Source organism: Mytilus trossulus, chromosome 11 (genome assembly GCF_036588685.1).
Source record: "Mytilus trossulus isolate FHL-02 chromosome 11, PNRI_Mtr1.1.1.hap1, whole genome shotgun sequence".
NCBI classification, from domain to species: Eukaryota; Metazoa; Mollusca; class Bivalvia; order Mytilida; family Mytilidae; genus Mytilus; species Mytilus trossulus.
This window is the reverse complement of record NC_086383.1, coordinates 256,861-272,897: the sequence shown is the minus strand read 5'-3', so window position 1 is coordinate 272,897 and position 16,037 is coordinate 256,861. Positions and strand designations below refer to the sequence as shown.

Sequence of the window (16,037 nt, the reverse complement as noted above, 5' to 3'; positions counted from 1 at the left end):
TATTTTATCGGAGTATCAAAATTTACGCACTGCTGTGTCATACTCCGGCGTCGTGATTCTTCTCAGTACTATTTGCGTGATTGTATGTGTGGTTATATATGGAAAAATTGTATACGTGATATGCACTCAAATGAAGAAAGAGAAAAAACGAAAAGACAAACCAAATCACTACCACATAAATGAGTCCACGTCCGACGTGAAATCATTTAATACGCAAGCTATCTCAACAATTAATAATAGTGAGGTGGAACTGAGAAATGTTCAAACGGAAGTGACTGGCAAATCGAAAGATAAGTCGTCAAAAACAGCCAGCAAATACGAGAAAGGGAGACGACTGACTATAAGCCTAATAGTGGCAACTGCAGTTTCGTACGCAGGATATTTAATTTATGTGTTCACAATATTGGTAAAAATTACGAATCCTAGACTGTACGAAAATAGTATCCGACCAGCAACTGCGATCCTTCTACGTGCGTATTTTATAAACAATGCATCTAACCCTATTGTTTTTTGTCTCATTGACAAAACTTTCAGAAAAGAATGTTTGAAATTGTACAAGAAGACGATATGTGCTAAGAAATTGTACCAAATGTATAAATGATGCATGTGATAATATGAGCAAAAGTATAATGTATATTATTAGTCATGCTGCATTGTAGGTTAATGCTTGGGTAAAAAAGAAAACTGCAGGCCATATTTCGACTATTTTTACGTGATTCTTAAATCTTGAAAAGGCCAGTGATTATCACTCAGATTCGACTTTGAACCACAAACTACAAAACAAATAGCATATGAGTCATGTTAGATAATATGCGTATTAAAAACCAAATATTAAAAAAGTAGTAGGTCCAGTAAGGACCAATTTTGGCCTCAAATCTGAAGTTCATCTGATGAAAGATTTGGACCACTTTTTAAACACTTAAGTGTTTATTTCATTTGAATCAATTAGTTAAAGTGAAGGATTTTAACTGATATAGTCATTAAAAACGACCCAATTTAAGCTCAAATATGAAAAATCTTCCAAATATGCCGAAAAATGTCACTTTTCAGATGGTTTTTGTTAAAAATGAAAGTGGCCGCATCCGTGTTTATCATCAATCTTTATATGCTAGTATAGTAAGTATTATCATAAAATACAATTTTCCTTTTAATATTACGGATGAACACGAATGCGGCCACTTTCGTTTCACACCAAAACCGTCTAAAATTTAACTAAAATGCTAGAATTGTGAAGATTTCAGTAAGTATGCATGACTTAATGGTGCTTATACCCGATATATATGCATTGTATTGTCAAAAACAGCCTATATGTATGTAGCAGAAGCATTTTACTGTACAATAAATAAACTAAAAATTTACATTTTAACAATTTTGTAAAACTGCTATATTTTGGAGACAAAAAGGGGTCTTACTAGACCTACTCCTTTCCAAGTGAAGCAATGTATAGTCTGTACAATTGTATTCTAAGGTTACCTATTCCAAACAAAAATGTGCACCGTTTCTCCAAATACGATACTAAATTGATCAGCATAAATTAAACCTGAAGCTATCATACACGATGTAGTTTGTCATGGTCATTGTTATGTTTGGAACATCTGGGAAATCGTTTTGGAGAGAAAAAGATTCATAATATCCTTCCCGTCATCTGACTAGGATTTATGTCGATACTTCCGTTTCTCGCTCTATCTATGCGACAATGATAACATTTTCTAAATTTACCACTTTTTTATTATAAAGACCTGGATAAAACAGTTATGTGTGGGGATAGAACTTTATTATTCTGTTTTTAAAATTGACTACCAATAGTATCATGACCAACTTCCAACGGAGCTTGTTTATTCTATTCATGCCCACCGTTTTTTTACACCAAATTTATGAAATTCTTGAAATCTTATCGAATAATTCTATATATTTCAATAGGTTTCAACATTTATATTGTTAATATACACACTGTAGTTATTCATAGATAGTAAAAATACAGTATACCCTTACATACAATCACAGCGCTCCTAATTCGAATACCTCTACCAACCTGAAGCTTGGAAAATGTAAAATGTACCGTTTTCCCTTAACGCCAATAGGAACACTGATGACTCCGATCTCTCCTTGTATACGGAATTGTCTGAACTGTGACGAATGCCGATAACTGACGCAATTGATTTGAAGTACATTTCTTTAGGACACTGTAAATAAAAGAAAAAGACTTTTACAGTTTAATGTACTACGCTGAGGACAAATTATATCAAAACTATACAAAACTTCTTGAGCTAACTCTAAATATTGATACAAATGTATGATGCAGAGGACTTTAATTCAATGTAACAGCTTCTGGTGTTCTCATTTTTTAAAATCATTTTCTAACATGACCAAGTTGCTTTTTTCCTTTAAATTCAAGCCACAATTTTCCCAATGTGATTGCACTCCTATTTGCTATTTCATGCATTACAAATGCAGAAATAAATTAGGAAGGTGTATGATTGTACAAAATGATTTGTTAATAATACACTGTCCATACAAGGGACTTTATTAGTCACCCAGCAACACAAATCTAAGGGTAAACATTGTGTTATCAAGGCAATCGTTTATTGGACGAGAGATATCCCTTAAAGCCGACACATTATCAGAACAACGCACCATAGCGTATATAAATTAAACAGAAATAGATGCCAAAAAATTTGTGAGAACATGATCACTAAACAAAAGTTATTACCAAAACACAGACACACACAAAAACCCCAACCAAACAACGATGTAACATGAATAATTTCTTTGAACAGTGTCAATAATTTAACGTGAAAAAACAGGGTGAATTTTAGAAAATAACCCACTTTACTTGTTTCTATGTTTTTATTTTTGCTATTCTTTCAACAATGGAGAGCTTACAAAATGTCAACGAGAAATATATAAATGTCTGAATTGGGTTTACAGAATAGAGAATAATGTACAAAAAAGACAGAAAAAGGTACACAAAATTTATTAAAGAATAGCTAATTATAAAAGTATGCACACAAAAAAGATGAGGGAATAATGGTGTGCTAAAATAAAAAATGAATAACAATGAGCAAAAACATAAGGAAAAAAGAAAATATGTAGAATTATTCAAGAATGAAGAATTAATGGACTTCATTCAGACCTTTTAACTTATTGATTTGCGAAGAAAAACATTATATCATAACTTGTTTTGTTATATCTCAACCCCGCCCCCTACACCTCTAGCTAAAGTAGAACAAGCAAACGCACAGCAATACGCACATTTAAACTCCGTTTAAAAGAAGTCCGAGTCCGATGAAATAGTAACAAAAAACTAAATACGCAAAATGACAATGATACATTTATTAAATGACTACTAGCAGTTACTGCCATGCCAGCCCCAGACCTCCATTAAACTGAATGGAAGATTATGTATTCATCATATGAAATCAAGCACAATCGCTCACATTAGTATTACAATTATAAACCTTATTTACAAAATACGAAAATACTCAGATAGAGACATACATTATAATTAATACATACATGCCAATAAATTCTGATATTACAATAGAATGTTGCCTCAGTGATACTTCTGCTTATCCATCTACATAAAAAAATGCCTGTACCAAATCAGGAATATGACAATTATTATCCATTCGTTTGATGTGTTTGAGCTTTTGATTTTGCCATTTGATTAGGGACTCTCCGTTTTGAATTTTTCTCGGAGTTCAGTATTTTTGTGATTTTACTTCTTTCTGATAAAATTATAGAAATTGGTCCAATTGATAATTAGGATGACGCTGACGTTGAAATACCAAAAATACGTGCTGCAAAGCGTGCGTTGTTTTGCCAACAGATAATATCCGAATTTCTTATCAAGAAAACGAACGAGAAAGTATCTGAACTTACTGTGAGAAATAATGTCTGTATACCAATTTTAAAGTTTGATCGTGCATCAACTGATCCTCGAAATATCTTAGCTTATTCTTTTGATAGAGTCAAGCCATTCCAAATTGATATTTCATAGTGTGTCTTTCTATGTTGTGGATGTTACACTATTGTTTCAATTAAGGGTGAAGGCTTGGTACCATTAAAACGTTTCTACCTGCTTCAATTGGGTGTAACCCGTAGTAATAGTTATCAAAGGTACCAGGATTATAATTTAATAAGTCAGGAATCTGATGTTCAGTATATGTCGTTTGTTATTGTGGTTCATTAGTGATTTTCGTATTTTTATATAGATTAGACCGTTAGGTTTCCAGTTTGAATGGTTTGACACAAGTACTTGTGTGGGGCTCTTTATAGCTTACTGTTCGGTGTGAGCCAAGGCTGCGTGTTAAAAGCCGTACCTTGACCTATGATGGTTTACTTGAATTTGGGTACCGCTATTGAACCACGAATGTAGAAATTTCAACTGGATATTTGTCGAGAAATCAAATTGACGCTATGAAAGAAACATCTATACTCGCAGCAACAGTTCCTGAGCTTGAAATGTTCAAATCAGCCGTTTCCGTTCTTTCACTTTAGGTTGTCACCAACAAAATGTAAAAAAACTCATATGAAATATTTGAAACTTTAAAGTCTATGAATCACATATAAAACTATCTCTGAATCAAGTTGTGATTGAAAATTGTTCTCAATTATAATTACAGTCTCTGATTGCGGTTTTGTAAACGAACACCCCTTCTAAGTATTTGCGATTCATCATTTGCATTTGAATTTATCTTAAGTGGGTAAAGTTTGACGATTGGTCTATTAGTCCAAATTTATTCGCACTATTGCTGATCTCACCAAACCGTCTCCACCACGCATAAGGTCCTCGATGATACCAATGTTCTATACAGTTCTAGGCGAGTCATCATGAATCTGTACTATGTCCCTGGTCTTTATCCTCTGTAGATTATTTTCACTGGCTCTGTGGAATTCCCGAAGTGATGTTAGGTACTCTTTCTTCCATCTCGTCCGAAAGTGTTTTAATAAATCTTTTTGTTGTTTGTTACGATTTAGCGCATGAGCGCAAGTTAATGTTTTTCTAGTGTCATTGAATTCGCTGTGGGCATTTGAAGGATACGGAAGTGTCTTTAATCTTCTGCCATACAAAAGATGAGACGGCGTTAGTGGTTCTGGATCCTTTTCATCAGTAGAGATGTACGTTAACGGTCGGTCATTCAGTGTGCACTCGATTTCTGTAACAACGGTGTGTAGCATATCTAAGTCGATACAGGCACGTCCTAATGTTTTCTTGAGGGAGGATTTTGTAAGTCCAATAAGTCGCTCCCACCATCCTCCGTACCAAGGAGCCCTGCTGGGTATAAACTTCCCCAATGTTCCTAACTCACTAAGTTTTCCGTGCACTTTTTCTGATTTGATATTTTTTGTTTTGTTTCCTTGTTACCATTTTCTCGTACATGTAACGCTCCTGCAAAATCAACTCCTGTGACGCTGAATGGCGGGTCTTGTCCAACACGATCCTTTGGTAGCGGTGGCGGGTCAGGAGCCACATACGGTCGACTAATTATCTTCCTACAGGGAATACAATTGCGTAATGCGGTTTTCACTCTTTGTCGGATTTTCGGTATCCAATATATCTGTTGAATTAAGGTACATTAAAATGGTCCCATTTATTTACTGTGATTTTGTAGTTTGTGTGCTTTCAAAATAATCAATGTTGTCAACGGGTGCTTTGTCGGAAGTAAATAAGGGTATTTCACTGTTTCGCTAACGAGCGCATTGTCAATTCTTCCGCCGGACCGAAGTAGTCCTTTTTCGTCGATAAATAATCGTAGCTGTCGTACAATAGGTAGTCGATTAGTATCCTTTGAAACAATATTTCGGATTTCATTCATGAAAATAGTTTGCTGTATATTCCGCATCAACACGAGTGAAGCATTGTGAATCTCATCTACCTCTAAATGTTGGTATTTCCTATTTTGTGAAAGTGTTCTACAATTCGTTATAAAGCGCAAAACGTAAGACATTATACGGAAAAGTTTCGGATAACTGCTGAAGTTCTCTATATTGAGGACTTCCTTTACAACTATGAATCTGTCATCATATTGTTGAATTTGCCGGTTTATTTCTGTTCTTTTATTGTTTGTATTTGTTGTCATAGCAACGGAAATTCGATCCCAATGCGGCCATTGTTCTTCATGTGCAAGCCATTTCGGTCCGTTGAACCAAGTATCATTATTCAAAAACTTAGATGAAGACATGCCGCGCGTAAGATAGTCGGCGGGGTTACAGTCAGTTGGACAATACCTCCAAGTTTTATTTTCCACAAGTTGTCGGATTTCTGTAATTCTATTAGCTATAAATGTTTTTTGTATTTTCGACGAAAACAACCAACTCAGAACGATTTGGCTATCACACCAAAATGTAATTTCTGTAATTCCTAAAAATATTCGACACATGTTTACCTAATTTCACTCCAACTACGGCGCCCATCAACTCCAATCGCGGCAAAGTAATTACTTTAAGCGGTGCAACTCTGTTTTTAGCCATAAATAATTGCAAATGTTTTCCTTGTACAATGTAGGCGCATGCTCCATAAGCTTGTTTGCTGGCATCGGTAAAAATGTGTAATCTAGCTGTTTGCGGCGATAATCCATTGTTGTTAAGTAGTCTGGAAAGTTCAACTGATTTTGTATCTTTAAGATCTGTAGATATAATAGTCCATTGCGTAGTTACATCTTCAGGTAAGCGTTCGTCCCATCCAAAATTACGTATCCATAGTGACTGCATTAGTATCTTAGCTTTCATTGTCACGGGACTAAGTATGCCACGCGGATCAAAGATTTTAGACGACTGTCGTAATATTTCTCTTTTTGTTACATCTAACATGGTTGAATCTATATCTACTTCTGCAAATAAAAGCTTGTCGTCTGCAACATTCCAGCGCATTCCAAGTATGTTGACCTCGTATTGGAATCTAGTACGTTTTCTGTTTCAGCAAGTTCTCGTAGTCTGTTAGAATTAGAGTTCCATGATCTGAGATTAAAGCCTCCTTTCTGTTATAAACACCTGGAATCACGGTAAAATTGCATTAAGTCGTCTTCATCAGTAAAACTAGTTAAAACATTGTCTACGTTGAAGCTGTTGGACTAGGATTCTCCTCAAAATGTTTTAATAAAGTTGCATTCAGTATAAATGGTGAGCATGTAGCCCTGAATAAGACTGACTTGAAACGATAAGTTGTAAACGGACTGGTTGAATCTGTTTGGTCACTTAACCAAAAGAAGCGAGTTACATCACGGTCAGATTTATGAAGTCCAACTTGCAGAAATGCCTTTTCGATATCTGTTGTCACTGCAAACTTCTGAGTACGAAATCTGGTTAGTAGCTCTGTTATGTCATTTGCAATCGGCGGATATGAATGAAGACAGTCATTCAAACTCGGACTTTTTGTGTTCTCTTTACAACTGCAATCATACACAATTCTAATCGGAGTAGTTGTAGAATCTGTCTTGACGGGGTGATGCGGTATGCAGTGTATGCGCTGTGGCTTGTCCTCATTCTCTCCTACCTTTTCGATGAAACCACGTTTTTCCTGCTCTTTAATTATGTCGCCATATATTTTGAATAAGTTTGGTTCCTGGTTTAAGCGGTTAACGACTCTATGGGTCCTTGCTCTTGCAATCATCTCGTTTGTCGGTAATTCAGGACATTCGTCAATCCATGGACGTTTTGCAACGTACTTTCCATCCTCATATGTTATCGATGCTGATGAAAATTCTTTGATGTTCTGTTTCTCCGTATTAAGTTTGTCATTTCTTGTATACCAAGGGACTCCAATTTCCAAAATCTCTCAATGTCATAGTCCTCTTATGTGTGACTAGATAATATGTGCATCATATGTGAATTGCGTTGTCCTCTTGTACATGTAAGTGGTCCAGATAACAAATATCCTATTTTTGAGCTCATCGCTGTCGGTCCGTCGCCTTGAACGATATCATCCTTGATTACATCCCAGTAGTGGTCTGCTCCAATGAGTAAAGAAATTTTTAAGCTATTATCCTCTGATAACGGGTGGGCTAGTCTTAGTCCTTTCAAATAATGTAGTTGCGAAACGTACCTGCGATTATTCTGGATCGGTGCTGCTATGGTAGGTACAATTAATACCTGTAAAGGTTTTTCTCTCCTGAGTCTGCTTCTAAATACACTGTGGCTTTATTCATGCGACGAACATTCTTGTCAGAATTTCCGAAGGCGGATATGTTGAGGGTTTCTTTCCGTCTGGCTTTACGTTCAACTTGTCTGCTATTTATTGCGTCATAAATGATCGTTGCACTCTTTCGGCGAAAAGGATGTGAGCGTCGGCGCACTGATTCTGTGACTATATTGGAGCGATTGCCGTTTTCAAGAAGACGATAGAACTTTCCTGTTTAGCAGATGTATGCATGATTGGCGTGCCATTTTCTGTATTACTTGTAATATTCTGAGTTTGTGATTTTTGAATTGAAGATTCATTGCATAAACTTGTATGATGCTTACGTTGACATTTACGGCATGTGTTTTTCTACCTACATTCTGATATTTTATGGTTTCCCAAACAATTGAAACATAGGTTTCTCTTCTTTACGATCTCCATTCTTGATTTGCTGTCGGTGAACTTTTTACACTCTGCAGGGAAATGTTGATCATTGCAATAAATGCACATTTTACTTTGAGATAAGTTTTTAGATTTTGATTTATTTAAGTAATTCCCATTTTTCTTACAAATTCCGGCATAGAAACCTGCGGTAGGTATATCATAAGACTCACTCCCATTAGTGCTGGCTTCTTGAATAGATATTTCCCGTTGTATTGCCTTTCTTATATTTCCAAGGGTCTAGTCGTCGTTTCCGATTTCTCTTGTGATATTACTTTTTTCGGCAATAGGGAGCTTACCAAGCATAACTGGGACTAACAAGGAACCATACGTATCTTGCCACTGTCCTTAAGATTCTAATCCACGGATATAAACCTTTGACTTATCCGAAAAAATACGGATACTATCGAATGTGTATGAGGGTGCTGGCAAATCTAAAAGGGCTTTCATATAAGCGTTCACAATTTTGTGTGTTTTCCCAAAGCGATTTACTAATAATTCCACGGCTTTGAGATAATTTGCACTGGACAAGTTTAAACCATTTATGACATTCATAGCGTCTGCATCTAGAAGTGACTGTAGGTACGTGAATTTCTGGACATCAGTAAGTGTATGATTGTGTGAATTGTGTTTTCAAACGACTCCCAAAAGTATTGCCACTCGAGAATATCCCCAGAAAAAGTAGGTAGGGTTAGCTTCGACAAGCGATTTTGACTAGACAAGGAACTAGTTTGTGACGAAAATCTTGGGATGAATTCTGTGTTCATTACAGGACAGGTTTCGGAATTGACTTCATGCATGTTCATGACGGGGCGTGTGTTTGGGATACTTTCGTGAGATAATTCAGAACATGTACGTGTAACTGTTTTTGCTAATTTCTTATAACGGCGTAAATTTGTTTCAAGATCTAAATTATACTCATCTGCATCTGTGATTTCAACTTATATATCTTCATCTGATGTATTTTCCAAAATCTGTTCATCCAGTATAAGAATTACACTTTGTTTTTTTTTCACTATAGCGTCAATAATTGGACCTGCAATGTCAATATCCATCTCCGAAACAGTGTTCAGCTCATCTAGTTTCTTGAAGAATTTCGTGACAGCTCGAATAGACTTGATTCTCGACGAATCCATCTTTTATCCTGGTCTGGGTACCAATCTCGTGATCGTATAATTGTAGTTTGCGTTGTGTTTTGAAGTAAGAAAAAGACGTCTATACAAATGGATGATTTAATGCTGGAATTAAAATGACGTTAACACATAACAACCATGACGTTACATATATAGAGAGCGCTAACGCGTATAGGTACATGTATGAATCCCGCGTAATGTCTCTATTTATCCTCGACATACGGTGTATGGTGCCAAGGTGTAAAGTGTATAGTTTATAGTTTACAAAAAGTTAAAATACAAATTATAAGTTGTACAATATTTTTCACACATTCCATATATATAATTATGCGATTTCTTTCCGAAAACAAAAACATGTTGAAAAAAGCCTGTACCATGCCAGGAATTCGATAGTTGTTATCCATTTGTTTGATGTGTTTGAGTTATTATTTTTTGCATTTGATAAGGGAATTTCCGTTTTGAATTTTCCTCGGATTTCAGTATTTTTGTTATTTTACTTTTCCTTCAACTTATGTTCTTCTATTTCTTTAATACAATATGTTTCAATATGAAATAAAGAAGGTGTATATGGTTTCAGTGAGTCAACTTTATATCAGAATTAAATGAGGTCACCGTACATTTACGTCAACATACGCTATCAAATGGCCATAAAAGGGCAAAGCGAAATGTAAACCATTTCAAGTCAAGAAAATAAACGGCTTGATTTATATGCAAATTTGAAAAAAAAAACACTATCACTGAATAGCGACTTTCTGACTATGAACAGGAACTTATCGAATGTGGTTAGTTCTACATGATTTCAAACGCTTCGCCTTGTACCAAGTCAGGAAAATGGCCATTGTTACATTATAGTTCGTTTCTGTGTGTGTTACATTTTGGTGTTGTGTTTCTGTTGTGTCGTAGTTCTCTTATATTTGATACGTTTCCCTCAGTTTTAGTTTGTAACCCGGATTAGTTTTTTCTCTATCGATTTATGAATTTCGAACAGCGGTATACTACTGTTGCCTTTATTTGCCTCCTTAACAACCTGCAACATTGGTGTAACAACACACCAAAAACCCTGGTAAAACGAGTGATAAAACTATTGACTGACCACATCGATACAGAACACACAAAAGCACAAACGAAAATAAGGATCAACGTACTAATCTTAGAGTCAATCAGTTACTGTGATTATGTTTTATTCGTAATCATCCATCAAATCAGATAATGTTTATAGATAAAGGAAGATGTGGTATGAGTGCCAATGAGACAACTCTCCATCCAAGTCACAATTTATAAAAGTAAACTAATATAAGTCAAGGTACGGCCTTCAACACGGAGCCTTAGCTCACACCGTACATCAAGCTATAAAGGGCCCCAGAAATTACTAGTGTAATACCATTCAAACGGGAAAACCAACGGTCTTATCTACATTAAAACAAGAAAACTTTTTTGTTTTAAAAAGATTATTCATCATTGAGACAGCAACTATTCAACAAAAACATATCTAAAAACTCACCATCATACAGCAGTCCTCAACGTGATAACCAACACCTTCTATTAGTAATATGATTGTTCCCATACATATTTTACAAAAACGCTTAGACGTACGTATCAATTGTTAAACTATAAATCAGTTTCGGAAAGCATTAGTTGTCTTGAATAAATTTGGAAACAACAAGACTCACTCAAATTTACAGATCGATTAAAATATTAGGAATTTATTAAGTGTGGTTAACCTACAATTTCGAGGGTCGATGGTTTTCTCCGGGAACACCGGGCCACCACTAATAAAAAAAAATAGCAAAAAAGTGGTGCGCATAATAAATAAACTCATCATAAATACAAAGATTGAAAATTTATCTTTGCACCAGACTCGCGTTTCGTCCACTTAAGACTCATCAGCGACGCTCGAATCCAAAAATGTTAAAAAGGCCAAATAAAGTACGAAGTTGAAGAGCATCGAGGAACAAAATTCCTAAAAGTTTCGCCAATTACAGCTTACATTGTAGTTAATCTATTCCTGAGGTAGAAAAGAAAGCTTCTAAATATAAGAGGCGTTACAACACCAATAATCAATTATTATGATTAACCAATCATTCAATCAATCAATAAATCTATTTCCAAATTTTCTTCCCCGTCAACCAACTCGGATTTATAGCGGTTTTTCTATTTTTCAATGCGAATGAAAATGACAGAAATCAATAACAGTACAACTATAAACCATTATATAAGCAAACGAAAACCTACCATAAAGTTTTAGAAATAAAAAAAAATGACCCGAGTCTTACGCAATGATGTCCATTCTATGTTAGATAAAACTAGTTGTATTTTATCACTTGACAACCTGAATTGAAATAAGCAAAACAATATCAAAATCTTAGAAACCGCCAATAAATCTGACCCGATTTCATGTTTATAGTCACATTATGTTGCATTGAATTTTTGTTCAATTTTAAAGTGTACCTTTTTAAGAGATCCTGCCTGAATTTGAGTTGAGGTAATAGTAAAATTATTTACGGTTATGAAGAAAATAGTTAAACAAAAAACATCGAACTCCAAGGAAAACTCAAATCGGAAAGTCACATATCAAATGGCAAAATCAGAAGCCAAAACACATAAAACGAATGAAAAACAACTGTTTTCTTGTTAGTATTAAAATAAATAATAATTCAATCAGGTTGTTTTTTTTAAATCCACTCCTTCATGATTTATATTAATACATGATGAAATGCTTGCATAGCAAAAGCTGTATCTTTCTTAAAATACCAACATGACGAAATAATTCATAAAAGGAATAGGTAAATATTTTATTATATCTAAATCCTCCGTATCATCATCACCGACGTCTTCACGTAATGACCACTTATATTATGCCAATACCAGTTATTTCTAGATGGACTGTTTAAAGCACTGTAAGAGCAGTCTTTAAACCACCATGGTCCAGTTTTTTTTGCGCAGTTGGAACTGTTTAAATCATTATCCCTGTCAACAGTAGTGAATTTCATTCCGTTGCTGTAATTCAACGAGTCTCCTGAAATTGAAATATGTTATACGTTATAATCAAACATAAAAACCTGTATAAATGCTAACGACATCATTTGCACTGAATACGCGCTCATTTTGCCGTATGTAATGTATGTTACCTTTAGTGCATTTGCATCTTTAAGTTCATCGTTCTATGTGTAGTTTATTTACTTCTACAAGAAGCTGCTTTTGCTGAGTCAGTCAGTGTTGAAAATTTATTCTATTGCAAAATTTCTTTATATAATTTGTATGCTTAGGATTCAAAATATACTGACTATTGTGCATGTTGACAATATAAGTCTCTGCCATAATGCACGAGGCCAGAACATTTAAAAATCCCAAACACAATACTGATGAAGAAATGATAATATAAAAAAACTGAAATTAAAGCGAAACTCGACAAGAAATTATATATATATATGATCGTAATTCAATTGGAAGAAACGTATTTATTAAATAACAATATTGTAAGGAGATAATTATTATATTCTGTTTATATTCAGCTAGAGTTATGACACTGCATTGTTAACAACAACTGTCTTACCTGCATCGCCGCTATAACCACCAATCGTCAGCTTGTACTGAGACGTTGCATCTCCAACAACAAATGTCTTATATTTAGCATACTTCTTTGTGTTGTTTTTATCAGTGAGATCTATTCTAAGCTCGTATGTACCACTGGACGTCAAACGGTGGATATGTTTGTTGCCTAAATAAAGACGTATAACTTATACGTAATGTGTTTTCATATTACGATTAAAAACATAGTTTTGAGTAAATTACAAACGCTAACGTTAGATTGATTGATGAACTTTATAGATTGTTTATAATAATTTGATAATGATAGTCTTAATGGCAACATTTCAAATAAAAATTGAATCAGAACATGTCACCTGTTTGGGGTTACAAGATTGCTACATGAATGCATATTTATTTTTCACACTAATGAAAGTTAGGGAAGATCATTTGCTATTTAAAAAAAAACATTTTTATACCAGAAATATATCCAATTATTTAAATCGCTTACTAGTATTATAAATTAAAAAAGTTTGTCGGGAGAATTGACTGTGCAGACGCTGTAATCATATCAATAAAGGCAACAGTTTTATACCGTTGTTCGAAATTCATAAATCGATTGAGAAAAAAAACCCAAACAAATCCGGGTTACAAATTAAAACTGAGGGAAACGCATCAAATATAATAAGAGAACTACTATCATATGTTATAATACTTATTTGTTATATGTTTTAAGTATACATACCAAGCCAATATTCTCCATTGACGTTACCGAACCCGTTTTCGCATTCTCTCCAATTTCTCTGGAAGTTAACAGAATCGTAATACCTTTTCTGGATAATCTTCAATGAATTAATAAAATAATGACATTGAAACTAGAATATCAAGCAAAAGCAATATATCCAACCATGTGATGAAACTCATTCCTATCGATATTTTGCCAACAACTGCAATTTACAAAATGTCACAGAAAAAGGTATAAAGGTATCAATCAAAGGCATTGAAATTCTAGTTTGATCCAAATTTTGGGTGGATATATGACATGTTCACCACCCTTTTTGCAATATTTTATGGTAAATACATGCTGAATGTTGCCATGGATACACATAAAAGGAATTAATTTTCACCCTTTTAACTTTGGAAAATTGAATCTATGGAAGATACTGATTACATACATATGCGCATGTACAACACAAACAGTTAGGTTAATGTATTAGAAATCCAGGAATAGGAGATGATAAAACATTTTGGGGCTCATTTTTAATTTTATTTTCTAACTGTGGAGTGCTACCTAAGAGTATTTCCGTTTGGATTTTCCTCGGAGGTCAGTATTTTTGTTATTTTACTTTTCCCTCCAACTTATGTTCTTCTATATCTTTATCAATATGTTTTGATATTAATTAGAAATGTGTGATATGTTTTTCATAAAATGTCCTGTACCCAGTCAGGGAAATGGCCATTGTTACATTATAATTCGTTTCTGTGTGTGTTACATTTCGGTTTTGTGTCTCTGTTGTGTCGTAGTTCTGTTATATTTGATACGTTTCCCTCAGTTTTAGTTTGGTACCCGGATTTGTTCTTTCTCTATCGATTTATGAATTTTGAACAATGGTATACTACTGTTGCCTTTATTTATACCAGAGTCAAATAAGGTCACCATACAACGTACGCTATCAAAAGGCCATAAAGGGCAAACCGATATGTAAACCAATTTATATCAGAAAATCAATGGCCTGATGTTTATCATGTTTATATACAAATAAAAAAAAACACACTATCACTGAATTGCGACTACTGACTTCGAACATGAACTTACCGAATGTGGGGACTACAACATGATTTCAAGCGCTCTGCCTTTTTAATAACATGCAACAATGGTGTAACAACACAACCAAGAACCCCGTTAATACCAGTGATAATTGATTATCAAACTCTTGATTGACCACATCGACACAGAAAACACAAACTAAAATAAGGGACAAAGTACTGATGTAAGGGTCGATTAGTTACTGAAAACCAAAGAAAGAATATTACGACTAACACAGATATCAAATATCTCAGATAAGAATATCAATCAGTACAAACTTATTGGTTAAATTCATTGTATTGTCCATTGTTTGATAACCTTTATATGTAACACGGTCGTTTATGTCTTTGACAAATTAACTTAATATAGTTGTAAAGGTTTTGTTTATAAAAGTGAAGTTTTTGTTTATAAAAAGACCTGAGTGTAACATAATTATGTCCCTGCTAGATGAGATAAAACTATTTGTACACCATCACTTGACAACATGAATTGAAATAAGCAAAATAATATCAAAATATTCCAATCCGCTAATAAATCTGACACGATTTCATATTTATAGTCACAATCTGTTGCATTTTAAAATTTACCCTTTTTCAGAGATCCTGGCTGAACTTGAGTAAAAGTAATGGTTCATTTATCTACGGTATTTGAAAAATAAAACGTGAAATAAAAAAAAAAGAATCAAATCGGAGAGTCACGTATCAAATGATACAACCAAGAGCCAAAACACATCAAACGAATGGAAACCGACTGTTTTCTTGTTAGTAATAAAATATATAAAAATTCAATCATTTTGTTTCGAAATCCCCTCCTTTGTGATTTAAACTAACATATCATGAAACGCTTGCATAGCAAAATCTATATCTGTCTTAAGATAATAACATGGCGAAATAATTCATACAAGAAATATATTTTTTTTATTATATCTAGACCTTTCGTATCATCATGACCGACGTCTTCACGTAATTAGATATAGGAAGATGTGGTGTGAGTGCCAATGAGACAACTCTCC

General features: G+C 34.3%; 2 protein-coding genes across 2 annotated transcripts; both read right to left on the bottom strand.

Annotated features, from left to right (window-relative positions):
• Window positions 1–7,054: 7,054 nt before the first annotated feature.
• Window positions 7,055–7,612, bottom strand: LOC134691539 (uncharacterized). The gene has a single exon (XM_063552105.1). The coding sequence runs from the start codon at window positions 7,610–7,612 to the stop codon at window positions 7,055–7,057; it is 558 nt and encodes a 185-aa protein (XP_063408175.1).
• A 4,882-nt stretch (window positions 7,613–12,494) lies between these two features.
• On the bottom strand, window positions 12,495–15,969 carry LOC134691538 (fibrinogen-like protein A). Its single transcript, XM_063552104.1, has 4 exons — window positions 15,958–15,969; window positions 13,964–14,060; window positions 13,247–13,411; window positions 12,495–12,709 (listed from the first exon to the last, which is right to left on the bottom strand). Exons 1-4 carry the CDS (start codon window positions 15,967–15,969, stop codon window positions 12,495–12,497), a joined length of 489 nt encoding a protein of 162 aa, XP_063408174.1.
• Between the last annotated feature and the right edge of the window lie 68 nt (window positions 15,970–16,037).